Source organism: Astatotilapia calliptera, chromosome 10, assembly GCF_900246225.1.
Source record: "Astatotilapia calliptera chromosome 10, fAstCal1.2, whole genome shotgun sequence".
Taxonomy (NCBI): domain Eukaryota; kingdom Metazoa; phylum Chordata; class Actinopteri; order Cichliformes; family Cichlidae; genus Astatotilapia; species Astatotilapia calliptera.
Window position 1 is genome coordinate 2,106,865 of NC_039311.1, and position 13,880 is coordinate 2,120,744.

At 47.9% G+C, this 13,880-nt stretch overlaps 1 protein-coding gene across 17 annotated transcripts in view; it reads left to right on the plus strand.

Annotated features, from left to right (window-relative positions):
• The window catches only part of auts2a (activator of transcription and developmental regulator AUTS2 a), a 349,430-nt gene that overhangs the window by 314,485 nt on the left and 21,065 nt on the right, over nucleotides 1–13,880 (plus strand). Inside the window, exon 1 of one of the 17 annotated variants that reach the window (XM_026183230.1) lies at nucleotides 6,106–9,889. The exons of the other annotated variants lie outside the window; for them this stretch is intronic. Coding sequence (XP_026039015.1) covers nucleotides 9,811–9,889 — 79 coding nt within the window. The 5' untranslated portion in view covers nucleotides 6,106–9,810. Of the gene's footprint in view, nucleotides 1–6,105; nucleotides 9,890–13,880 lie in introns of those variants that run through there. 17 annotated transcript variants of the gene reach the window in all.

The following is a 13,880-nucleotide window of genomic DNA, read 5'->3' on the forward strand; positions in this document are numbered from 1 at the left end:
TGCAAGACTGGAAATCAGCCCAGGGCGAGCTCGGGTCTCTTTGAAGGCTCAGTGCTGGTCCCTCATCTTTTAATCTAACAGCCTTCTCACCTACTCGATAATTACAGTGTATTTTCTGTGTTCCCTCTAAAGCCTGAGGCATACGCTGCATTTTGAAAAGAAAATCCAACTGATGAAAATGCGTCTTTTGTGTTTTCAGACGTTGATTTATTTTCTTCCCTCTTCGTGCGGCTTCACCTCGAGGCTGTCGGCGTCAGCTGTACGTCGCTCTCTGCGGTTCTCCTCGTCCTGGGCGCACTTCTGCTCATGAATGGATTTCATTAACCGTTGTCTCTAATTACCACGGTCGTCAGTGCACCTGCAGGTGTCGGCTAACCTGATTGGTGTGCTCTGCAGGAGGATTGGCCGCAGCGAGAAAGCAGCAGCCGCCAGTGAAATAAACAACTTTTGTAAAGTCTAAGCTGCTTCCAAGGTGCCGTGGGTGGAAAGCAGAGTTTTATTAAACCTCTGACTGCTGTCCAGGGAGTGGATTGAAGTACTGGCTTGAACACATACTGATGATGACAAAGCAGCACAGCGTGTCACCACAAAGGTCTGCAGACAGATCTATCACATGATTAAAGCTGTCTCCCAGGGCAATGATATCTTGTCACTTGGTTACATTCCCATCTTTTATGATACCGTCAATCGACAGCCTGTCAGAGAAACGCGGCTAAGTTTGTCATCGGAGAGCCCAGCCTGAGCTCGCACTGCCTTGTTTGCCGAGTGCAGCCGGCAGCCAGATTAAAGCAGTGCTGGATGACATTTAAAAAGGTCCGCAGTCCCATTTTAATCAGGTGGCCTGAGAATGTTCTCGTGGGTGAATTGTTCAAATCTACTGAGAACAGAATCTGCGTTTCCTGTTGGAAGTGTAAAAAAATCTGATATTAAACGCGCAGTAATAAAGAAATGTATTTGGCTCTCACCTGTGTCTCCTTTAAAATACCGTTAGTGTCAGCAATGACTTCATCGTGGCCTTTCACTTAAGGGTGCAGCAGAGCAGCTCTCCCCTTTTTCTTTTCCTTTTTTTCCCAAAAATTTCATCTGGTAGATATATTGGAGAAGCTCGTCCCTCGTGAGATATCTCCTGCAGCTGCGTCTGCGATGTGAGACCAAGTTCAGTGCGGGGGTGAATTGAAGTGCACAGTGGAGTGATTCTCAGTTTCCCCCCCTCAGCACAACGCTGATTTCACCACGCTTTACTGGAGTTAATGTGAAAATGAAGCGGTGCTACAGCGAGACCCGGGGCTGACGCCACTGTGAAGAGCGGCGCTAGTGAAGTGTGTCAGGCTTGAGTACGTCTGTCACCGGGGGAGAGAATAATGTGCGATGTGGAAGGTGTAATTTGCAGCGCTGATGGCATTGTTTAAAAAAATAGTGGAAAGAGAGAAGCGGAGGTGAACTTTTGTGGCAGATATCAGAGCTGAAGAGCTCCCTGGATTGTCATAGAGAGCTCTGCTGGCAGCAGAATTGCCTGTGAGCATATTACTGCTGTGTGGGAGGCAGCCGAGGGCTTGTTTTTCTCCCTGCCTCATTCTCTCGGCGTTTCCTGAGAGGAGGACTGGTGATATAGCTGTGTGTACTTCTAGGCTGTGGGCCACCACCTGCTGTAATCTCAAGTGATATAGAGAGCAACAATCACGCCACAAATCACCCAGGCAGCTCCCTAACTCATTCACTCGACTGGAAAGAGAAGGTTGGCCTTTTGCAGCGCCAGTGTTGGTTTACTGCCCCGGGCTGCCTGCGCCGCCCTCACGCTGACCTCTGCCGTCTGTGTGGATTTTGGTGTCCAGAAAGCAGGGCTGCCTCTGGAACTTGACCTGATGCGCGGTGGAAAGATGACCTGACCACCGTTGGCCTTTTGTGCATTCTGAGAAACGGCCGCAGTCGAGGATGAGCTCTTTCTCTGCCGGGGGGCGCGAGGTCACCGAGAGGTTGCTGCCCGATCCCTCTAGACTAAAGCATTGTTCCTGCTTTGGCTCAGACACAACTGTAATTCAAATCAGAGCTCTCTTTTGATATTTAATAAGCATGCCTGTTTGGAGAAATAATATGGCGCTCTGAAAGATTTAACTCTGAGGGATGCACAAGTGAAACGGACTGAAGGCGTTTCACCTGTGATCTCTGCTCCTGTTGGTAACCCATCACCCAGCCAGGAGCGTTTAATGCACAGCTGGAAGGGCTAAAAAGGAAGCTCAATATCCTGTGCTGCACAGAGGGAAGCTCCCTCCCCTCAGCGAGTACAGCTACAATGGTAAATGGTAAATGGCCTGTATTTATATAGCGCTTTACTAGTCCCTAAGGACCCCAAAGCGCTTTACATATCCATTCACGCACACATTCACACACTGGTGATGGCAGCTACATTGTAGCCACAGCCACCCTGGGGCGCACTGACAGAGGCGAGGCTGCCGGACACTGGCGCCACCGGGCCTTCTGACCACCACCAGTAGGCAACGGGTGAAGTGTCTTGCCCAAGGACACAACAAACAATCACCCAGGCTGCATCTTACAATGTGGCCATGAAAGCAGCCACTTCAGCCATGCCTCATCTACTGACACGGCCAAACAAAGGTTAACAAATCAAAGGAAGCACTGGTTGATTTAGTGCCTTGCAGATGCAAACAATTGCCCAAGTCCCCATGGAAAAATGAAAAATGTAGTCATTTCCAGCTGGACATATTTTCAAATCCCATGTAAATGTTTGTATTGATCACAGCTCATTAGTCCTGATTGCAGCTATGAAGAAAAGCTTTTCCAGACGTTATAGTTTGGTTGAAACGAGTCTTGGTTCTGCCTTGCTTCCTCTTCTAATATAAGTGTACGCACAGTTTTTATTGGAAGTATTTGTTTGGCATTAACTGCTTGAAGGATGACAAGTCTGCCTGTCGCAGTCACCCTATGCAATCTTGTCTTATTGTGGATTTTTTGGCTGTAGCTGGCGGGGACCACGGCTGTAGCACCATCGGTACAAGTTTGTTGACTGAGGATCGGTTTTAAGGACGTGCTGTAAGTGGGTCTGTTGACACTGAAGAAACACAGTCAGCAGTGTGGGCCAGTCTCCTTCGGTGCCCTCCTGCAACACAAAGAGGTCATTCAGAGTTTGTTCCCCGAGTCCCTGAGGTTAGAGACTAAGTAAATCCATCCATCTTAATGCACTTATTTCAGCACCGGGAGAGCTGGAGGGAGACTGTGTAAACACTCCCATATCCGACATGCCACGCTAAACCCAGAGAGCCTGGAACCCATCAGGCCAAAATTAAAGGTCTACATCTCAAACACAAACATTTAAATGGGCTGAACTCCAGAGATCAAAGTGAAAGGCTTTAGTTTTCCTGCCGCCCTCCCCCGCCACGTCCGCCACACTGAGATATGTGGCGGGTTAGAAGCTGAATGGTGAGTGGCTCCTACTGTACATGTGTGTTTGTCTCAGGTGTCTAAGGTAACATTTTGGCATTTGTTGCCATAAGGTGGAAGGAATTTTGTGAGCATGCTCAGTTTATTCATGACTGTGGGTTTGAAGACCATACAGAAGCTCTGTGTCTGCCTCCTATGAGGTTGCAGATTCTTTATGTGAATCGTCTATATATGTCATTTTAACATGTAGCTGCAATTTTTTAAAATTTGTTGTGTAGTTGAAGTCGTTTTTTTCTGTGTCATTGAGACACTGGAAGTAGCAGAAGCGAATAGGAGGGCACCAGTGTCCCGTTCCCAGGAGAGGTCCTCCCCCATCACCGTCACCAGCATCCACTGATCCGTTGTGACACGAGCCACTCTCCTGCCAACTGTGCGGCATTAAAAGGGTCAAACCCCCCCACGTGTGCACACACATCCCACTTATCAAGACGCAGCCATTCCCAGCGTGCTGTTGGTGTGTTCAGGCCAATTATGCCTGTGTCAGTCTTTGGTCCCTGTGGCAGAGGTGACATTGCGAAAGAGGGAGAGAGAGAGCAGGCTGCCTTAATGAGGCCTCATGGTGCCTTAGAGGTGAATGTGCATATGAGTGTGTAAGCGCATGCGTGCATGCATAAAAGAAGGATTGCTGCATGGGATGATCTACCTTTTATCATGATCTACCATGTGTGTCTGACAGCCGTCTCCCTTCTCAAGGTTTTCACCCTGCAGCCATCAGGCCCTCTGCTTTGTGTTTTGGAAGTAACGGCCCCGAGATGACAGGAGCAAACCGATTTAGGTTCTTTTCAATTACTTGAGGCATTTTTTCCCCCCCAGAAATATGCAGCCACGTTTCTAAAAAGGAGATGGGATTAACACAAGATTTTACTGTCCACTGTGAAATGATTAACTCCTGCAGTGTTGGTGTTGCTCTGAGCAGCGTGGAGGATTTAGTCTGTTTAAAAAGAGCAAAAACAACAGAAAGTCTGATAAAGTAGGAGGTGAATAACGACTCAAAGGGTCGTAGAACATTTTGAAAGGCCGGCTGTACTAAAAGTGTCTGTAATCGTGTCTCCTGTATCACATAAGTGACCACGGCTGTAATCTGTGTGCTCTCACTGCAGGAAGTCAGGATATAGAAGCTTAGAGTGAGATTATGGTGCCATCTTACTGCTGTGGTGTGTTTTTGTGTTTTTAAGTTCTTTCCTCTCCGATCCAGTCTTGTAAAACATACAGAGGGAGAAGTGAAAGTGTAAACACAGCTTGTGAAGACAGAAAGGCTAAGAGAGAGCACGAGCACAAAGACTCTGATCAGGTTTGATGGAAGCAAGGCTTTAATTGCTCCCACAAGAGAAGGGGTTTTACCCTTCTCACACACGCACGCGCACACGCACACACACGCACACACACACACACTCGCTCTGATTCACATAAATATGCAGTACAGAAATAAAGCCCTGATGAGCCCCGGGGCAGATTAGAGAGGACTACAGAGCAGGATCCTGGTTTGTTAGTGACATTCTGTAGATCCCTTTGCATGTGTTTGTGCTCTGCACACACTGCACGCCTTTCATTTGTTTCAGCCCACATTTCATTCCTTATGCAGGCTACTGACTACGAAAGACGGCATGCTGTAAAGCCTTGATAATAATCCGTTGCAGACGGGGATGCGGACGGCCGAGCAAACATTTCTGCTAAGCCTCAGTTATACTTTACGCATCCGCGGCTGCGCGAGGGTCCGTGAGGGTGCAGGCGCACCTCTGCATGCCTGCCTATTGTTTTGTGACCGTGCAGACTCGACCAAGGAAAGTTTACATTACAGTGCACTAACTACACATGCGCGCCGCACTGTGGACTTACAGCTGATGCAAAAGAAGTATAACAGGATGACTCTGTGGCTGTTGGGTCTCCAACCATCCGTGAGTATAAACAAAGCTTTAGAATTTGCTTTTCTTGTCGGCCGCCTGTGGTGCAGGCGTAGTTGGTGCATGTCGACATTTGCACAAACCCTCGCACTTAACATCTAATAATAACATTATGTGGACTCGCAGACACAAAAATATACTTGAGACTTTACAGCAGGCTTCTGTGTTAAACGTACGCCATCGTAACCGCAGACCCCTCTGAAAACCTACATGGGAACTGACACTGTAACCTTTCGCCTGCCTAGAAATGCAAAGATGTTTCGCGTCAGTGTTGCAGCTGTCCTGTTCCACACAGCTGAGTCGTCCTATTTATTTCTGGCTCTTTTGTGTTTTTCAGTGGATGAGTGAGAGAATAATAACCTTTACTATAAGAAATAACAAAATAATGAGCCACACATCTCAACAAACGTCTGGATGGTTTTGGATGTAACGTGTGATTGCATCCAAAAACAGACCAACAAAAAGCAGGGAACCAGGAGGGAACAAAGTCCCAGGATTTTATTGTTTCTATCGTGGCCGGCTCCATATCTAAAGCACCGGGACACAACCACATCGTGACACGTGATGCAGGCCAGAAACGGCGTCGGCCATCGGCGTTGGTTACGTCTCCGCAGAGATTCATGTGCTGCACAGTGATGGCAGGTCAACATCTCCCCCTTGTGTTGGGTGCACCCTAAGCTGGGTGGATGGTGTGTGTGTGTGTGTGTGTGTGTGTGTGTGTGTGTGTGTGTGTGTGTGTGTGTGTGTGTGTAAAATCATGCTGCTATCCTGGAAATGAAATTTTAAGGCATGTGCATTTGATATAAAAGAAGCATAACAAACTGCACATTGTTCCATTTTGAAACCCTCTCTTTGGTTCGTCCTCGCTGGCTTTTGGCCACTGTTCTTAGAAGCCTGCCCAAACCCATCAACGTCGGTTGGACCGTCACCATCTGTTACAGATTAAGCTGCTTCTGGAGGGAGCTATTTGATTTCAGGGCTCGAGCATCCTCTCCTTATTCCACGTGTCAGGTTTTACTGTAAACACTGTTGTACAAAAACCAAAATCCCAGAAGGGGGGCCTTTTAAGCCAAGAGCAAACGGGCCGCTGCGCCGGGTTGGGCTTCGTGTCTGGTTTAGCTCTTAGCGTGCTGAGACGGGGGCTCTGCTGGGCCATTTAGAGGCAAAGCTGGGACGCCATGTTTGGAAGCTTTTGCTCTAAACCCCGCATTCAGGCAGTGTGCCGTGTGGTGTTGTGATGTATGAATCCCCTGGCCTCGCCTGACACAAGCGAGCCTGTCTGAGCCCATGTCTTCGCTGAGTAGGAGGCCGTGGACAGAGGCTGCATTGTTCCCCTAAAGTAACCCAAGCTGAGGGCAGCCGCTGCCCAGAGGGGGATATCAAGTTGTTCTCTCCCCACCAACAGCAAATCCCAGCTTAAGCTCCGGGGCTTGACGAGAAAGTAGAGAGGCAGCTGACTGTTTGGACGACGGCACAGTTCAAATAAACAGTACAAATCCCAACCAGCCTCCCCTGTACTAACCCTCCCTCGCCAAGCGCTGCAGTCCAACAGCCATAGCTCATCACTCCGAAGCTCGCCAGCGGCTCTCGGCTAATTTGCGGTATTATTTTGAATAGTTTGTTGATGTTGCTGCACTGATTTTCTGGAGAAAAAGGATTCAGGAGAAAGTGAGAATTCAGGCCCGGCGTAAACGCGCTGCTTCCTTTTTATTTTCTGAGCAACTTGTACGTTTGCCACCACGTCAGCAGGCCGCACTGCACTCCCCAGCTACGTGAGGACAGGAGAGAAGGGGCAGCCATTAACAGCTTCGTTTCTGCCCCGGGTGCCCCGCTAAACTGACTGCAGTGAAACCTGAGCGAGGCGGTAATGAGACGGCACTTGACACACCCGCACATGCGCTCGCACAGACACATTAGCTGCTTGTGTAATGCCAGTGAAAATGTAAGAAAAGAGGCTGCGTGCAATCGATGCTTCACCAGAACGTTAGACATTTGATCCAAGTGTTCAAGCTGTTGCCTATCTGAGTTTTCCTTCTATAGCTTTAACGCACAGCTCGGCTCTACTGAGTCGGGTCCTTGCAAACAGCCCGACTGCGCAGTGTGGACATGTGTAAAACCAGTTGGCCCCGTCTGAAAGAGAGTGAAAGAGGCCCAGACTGATGACTCTCTGGGGACAGATTTCTCTTTCCAGCCTTCCATGCTTCTCTCCCCAGTGAAATCATGGCGGTGTCAGCGTGTCAGCTCGAGCTGTCACTCTGCGTACTGCTGCAAGCCAGCTCATACTCTACCTCCTGGCTACAGAGAGAAGGGGGGAGGGAGAAGAAAAGAGAAGGAAAAGGGCTTTTTCTGCACTTGACACAGCAGATGAGCTGAGTGTCAGCACCCCTTAGTGCAACTCCAGAGTCTTGAAAATAAGAAAGCGGGAGCCAAAGCTGTCCATCACCTCAGAGAGGCAGCTGCACAATTAGGAGTCACCCCTTCCCCAGGGGCTGCTTTAGTATAGTCCACTATGCTTGGCTGACAAACTGACAGGTCTTCATGGAGGACAGGCCAGCGCTGAGCAGCTCCAGCGCTCTAGCCGTGCATCTCAACCAGGCTGGCAGTGGACATGTCATGTGTGTGAGTGTGAGAGGGAGGAAGCTGTTTATGAGCCGGGTTTTTATCAGCATGTGACTGTAATTGAGATTTAAGCGCGTCTGTGTTTGAAGTTTATCCGCTCTGATTGTCTATTGTTCCTCTAAGCTGCCACGGTGACTGACAAGAAACACGTGTCGCGGTGCCAGCTGGCGTGCTGCGAGATGCTCGAGTTGTGCTGACACACGTCAGTATTCCCGTCCAGTTTTGTAGACTGAAATAATGTCAGCTCCTGGATAGAAAACAGTTTCATCCACATTTAACTTAAAAGATACAAATAAATCTGTTTGTGTTTCACAGCAGGCCTTTGCTGAGGATTCATGTTTGTGCTGGAAATCAAACCCCTCCTTGAAAGCCCACGGCGTACAGCGTGGGGTGTAACTGCACATGGCGTCAGCACACGACTACTGTGATTGGCTTGTTCTCTACCGTCATTCCTCCTGTGCAGGAAATTCCTGGAGGGAGAATGCTGAAGCTGTGGGGAAGTGTGCATGAAATGGAAAAGATTCCCCCACAGAGGAATCTAAACCGGGCTTTAGTCCCACATAGCAAAGCCTGTATGGCTTGGCCTGCTATAGTTTCACAGCATCTGTATACTCACCTGCAGGAAATGTCCTCCCTGCTAATTTCATGCTGTTGACTGAAAAACAAGCCATCGGCTCCAAGACTGAAAACAACGTGTGTGTGGTTTGTGGTTATGCACCACACACACACACCATAATGTAAAGAGTCATCCCGTTTTTTTCTCCATGGGAAAGCCTCAAGGGGAAAGACGGCTTACATTTAACAACCTGCTACATGACAAAAACAAAAAATGCTCGAATATCAAGTTAGCAAATATTCTGCACTCCTGCAAAATTCCCGTCGCAACAGCAAAGTGATAAAGCTAATGGCAAGCAATGTGATGTTTATCCAGCCTTGAACGTATTGTGTAAATCAAAATGCACCCAGCTTAAGTTTAACCGGTAAAGGAATCAGAGGCGTTTCATGGCTGGCTGAGAAAGCGAAGCACTGACACGCGATACGCCTCGGGGAATGACACGCATACAAAAAATGGCCACGTCACATTTTCTTACAGCGATACGAAGCCCTGTGAGAAATCCCAGCAGCTCGCTTGCATACACTGGACATGTCTGAGGTCAAACGGTCTGGTTGGCTCCACAGCTGCCTCGTCTCTCAGTGTAGATTTACACCAGTGTGACAGTGTGTGCACTGACCAATTGCTGCGGACTGGATGGATCTGACACATTACACGCTACTGTTATTTCAAAGCCTCAGTGAGCCGGAGTACATGACAGCCAGGCCTGCAGAGGATCTGTCAACCGCCGGCAACAAGTGTCCCCCTGAGAGCTGCCCCGCACAGACCCCTGGCAGGAGATGTCTATCCCTTTGGCCAGCTTTCCACCCATCCCTTCTGCTGGTCACCTGTGCCAGCATGCCCGTCATCGAGTCCCTGACCCGGCTCTTCTCCCATTACGTTCCCTTCAGCCTGACCTCACACCCTCGGCGATATATAAAGATTTGCTCTCTAAAGGAGAGCTAGAAATGAGACACTGTCCCGCCACTGATCCCACTGCTGCATCCTCATATGCACATAAAGATGGTGATGGTGGAGAGGGTGAGGGCCAGTTTCAGGGGGAAGGTGACCTAACACTTTAGACCCAGAGAGCTTGTCTAAGACGGAAAGATTTTCCATGTTGTCGTTCTGAGCGCTGAGATCGAGACGCAGTTGAGAGCGTTACAGAAACAGCTGTAATCAGACCTGCTGTGGGTGGAAGAATATTTTCGCTGCAGCTCTCTGTTAGTAAATGTCTTCGTTATGACTCAGGAGAGAGGAGACGGAGCACATTGTGTCAACAAAGAGAGTTTCAGTGCAGTGCCGACGGATGCTAGCAAAGGTAGGAGACGGGACAGAGAGCCTCTCTGCTCCTTTCTGTCGCTCGTGTGTTTTCCTCCTCCCATTTGCCGCTTGTACGCTTGTCATGCTGTAAACATGTGTAAGTGCTTATTGGCTGTGGTCTGGCAGCTGATCTTCTATGGCTTTGCATCTGTCAGAAGAGCTCCGAACATTCATTGGCTTATGAAGCCCAATTACCCGAGATTGCTACCATTTCACAGAGGATCACAGTCACAGACGGTCTTTCTCAGAAGAGGAGTCGAGGTTTTATGTCTCGGTTAACCACGCGCGCCGCGCACCACGACCTCCCCGCGCACACGCAGCCACACTATTTATATTTATATACGCACTTGGCTTCTCATCTCATGCTTTGGCTTCCCGTCTTGTAATACAAAATTCATAAACTAAATGAGACAGCCATGAAATATAGATGTTCAGAGAGGCGGCTTAACAACTCTCCCCCACCTCCCACTGCTTGTGGCCTTTTGCTCAATCACAGCTTGTTAAAGCAGCAGTTTGTGTTACTGTGAGGTGATATCAGCAGGCTGTGGTATTCTCACTGAAAGATTACACATGTCACGCTCTCACAGCCAGAATAGTTGCCCCGCTCACCCCAAACCTCCCCCCAGCCACCAGCTTTATTTCTGTTTGGTTTCCCCTTCGCCTGCCACCCCTGGGAGTCTAGGACTAATAAAACAGCTCCAGTCCAAGACCCTCCACAGGGCGAGATGTCCAAGCGTTGCAACCCGACACCCCTCGCAGCTCTGGCTTTAGAGAGCTGCTGACATGACAGAGAATCCTGGAGAGCCAGCAGGGGAGCATTCATCACTGTCGGCCCACAGAGCCCTAAACACCCATCTGGGGAATGTCCAATACGCATACATGTGCACGGTGAACCCCCCCTTGCTGAGAGGTGCCTCGAAACTCTGAAGACGCAAAGAGGCTTCACTGAGTGTGATGTTACCGCTCTTAAAGCAGCTAATGCTGTTAAAGTCTTTAGAGCTGAAGCAGGGAGGGATAAGGAGCTAATAGACGGGAGATTCTCTGGAGGCTTTAGCTGTGAGATCAGGGGCAACGCTTGCCCAGCTAAGGTTACTGCAGCTGGGTTTCAGCTTCTCTGGAACTAATATCGTGAGGCCAAAGTCTCGAGTCTTCTGACCAACATCGTATTTAGAAATACTTGGTTAGAATAATGGAAATACCCACTTCCACCCAGTAAAACTCCACCAGACACTCACATAAAGCCTCTGCAGGGGTGACGGTTGATTGATGGGGATAATCCTGTGCACAGCTCAAGTCGCTGAACTGGTTGTCAGCTGTCTGGATCATCTTTATTTGTTCTACATTTGTATAATTTGCAAATCTGGAAGATAATTTGCATAATTTGCAACGTTTGTCTTCCTTGGAATAGCTCCGTCCACGATCTGTGCGTGGTGTGTGCGTTCTCCAGCGCTCAAGAGCACTACAGAGCAGGACCGAAACGTGAGCGATCCCTCACATGTCTTTTGCTAATATATCCTCCATGCTGTTACGTTGGGAAAAGATGGACTTTGCTGCTAATGCGAAGCAAGTTTTGTATTAATTGAAGGGCTGGATTGCAGTGAGCCCGGACGTCATAAAGCTGCAGAGGCATGAAAAGAAAGGAGCCCTTTGCTGTGGACTGAGTGTGCGAGCTCTGGCAGAAACTGGTGGCCTGCTGTTTATTGTTCTCTTCTGTGTGGGAGGGAGAGCTGTTAAAGATGTCTGCCATTAATGCGACTGCAGGCTTCATTAAGAACAAATAAACAGAAACCGGTCCCTCACCGAGGAGCTCTTTGGGGAACATATGCTGTCTAAAGCACTCCCGAGGTCAGAGCCCTGTCAACACTTGCTGCTCAATTACAATCTAATTTTGTTGTTAAACAAAATATGGAGAAAGGAGAGGAGCAAGTGTCAGGGAGTAAATGGTCCCATGCTAAGACCTGAGGATGAAAAACACGGGAATGGGAATGTTTTCAGTTGTCTGGAAGCCCAGCTCTGCACAGGGAGAGATCCAGATTATAATTAATGTTTACTGAGGCATGCCAATGAGCGGCAGAGTTTTCAGCGAGGGCCACAAATTCTTGTTCGTGGCTGTGTGCGCACTTTAATTGATTGAAGTTGAGCAAACGGCCTCTCTGTGTTTGTTTATGTGAGGCAGGATGATGCTTTCAGACGACGCTGCGTGAAGGACGAGCACAGCCTCTCAGCAGTGCTTTGAATCTAGCATCAGCAGCTCTGAACCAGTTTCTTCTGATTGCCTGATGCAGAGCACGAGTGTCTCCGCTGCAGTGCACTAACTCTGCTGATTTTTGCACAACAAGAGTGTTGAAGCGGTGACAGTGGAGCATCAGAGGTCTCTCTGGGGGTTCATAGTTTTTTTTAATGCTTTGCTTTTGCAGCCTATCGATGCACCGCAGTGCTAAAGCCCACGCGCTACATTTGTCTCACCATATCCAGCGAGGTCCAGCCTACATCTTCTGGACTGGCAGTCAGAATGATTTCATTAAACATTAGTTACACAATAATATGTCGTTAAATGATTTAACGATACTTACAGTGTTGGTTGGTTGATCCACACTGTTTCCCTTAAATTTGCCACAGATATTAACGATCTAATAATTTTTCTAATAATCTTCTCTCTGATTTGATATTTTAGGCTTTTGGCACTTCAACATTAGATAGATTAACATAAAGAATATTTATGGTGTCGGGTGGATTACAGTGATTTCGGATGATTGTTTATGAAAGCTGTCAAAAACATTTCAGTCCCATCACTCTCAGTTTTTCTTTATTTTAGTGCTACTTAAAAATATTCATCATACCAGCTCAATGTCAGCATGTAGGTGTGGTGACATTAGCCTTCAGCTGCCACTCTAACGCTGCCACTTCACCACGGTTCCTCCGTTTGTGGAAAGTGGCTCTCTCAGCGGTTCACTGGACTCCTAAAGTTTTAGCTTTGTAACATTTTCGAGACTGACTGTTTCTTATTTGTTGCTGAGCTTATTTAAATCATAGCCCGATGTGTTGCTTTCAGAGCTCTTTTAGCCTGCTTCATATTGTCAGGTTCTATTTAAGTGCTTTCCTGGGTGAACAGGCCGGGCTTTGGCTGGTGAAATTGAGCTCAGCTGTCCAAAAAACGTGGTTAATCGCTGATAATTGATGTGGGAGCAGTTACTTTTTCAAGTGGGACTAGATGGGTTTGGATAGCTTCCCCCCCCCCCCCCCCCCCTAATAAATTAAGCCATCATTTAAAAACATTATTATATATTTACCTGGGTTATCTTTGTCTAGTGTTAAATTTTTTAATGATCTGAAACATCAACAGTATGTGCCTGTCTTCCTTTCCGACAGAAGACCTCTGTACAGGACAAACTCGCAGTCACTGCCAGAGGTTACCTGCTGTTGCATCATCTGCTGTCGTGTTAGTATCTAATGTGCAGCAGCGTGTCCCTGCAGACCCCCCCTCTGCTGTTAGCACCTGTTTCCTAGATGTTCTCAACATGTGCCGTGATGATTGAGATGTTGTTTATTGCAACTTGTGCTGTCCTTAGTCAAAATCAACCAAAGCAGGGATTTCTAGAAAAATTTAATTACAGTTTCTGTGACATTTCTTAAACTTTTTTTACATTATCTATAAACTGCACTATTTTATTTGTAGATGACAATTTTTCAAAGTGAGTTTTAAGAATTTTGTTAATAAGTAATTGTGTAGATTATACTTCTTATTGCATTCTTATCGTACTCATTGGCACATGAGACCATCAAAGCTGTCGTCCTCTGCTAGCATAGCACAGCAGGTTCAGGTCTCTCTGAATTTCACCTCTGCTCTCTACATAACTGTACACACAGCGGTCACGGCTCAGCTGCCAGTCCCGTGGCTCCTGCTATGTGTCAGGTTGTTGGTTTTGTGTGATTGGAGCCCTGAGATCCCTGGCAGGTTGAAATCCCATAAACGAGTATGAGGGTTTCAA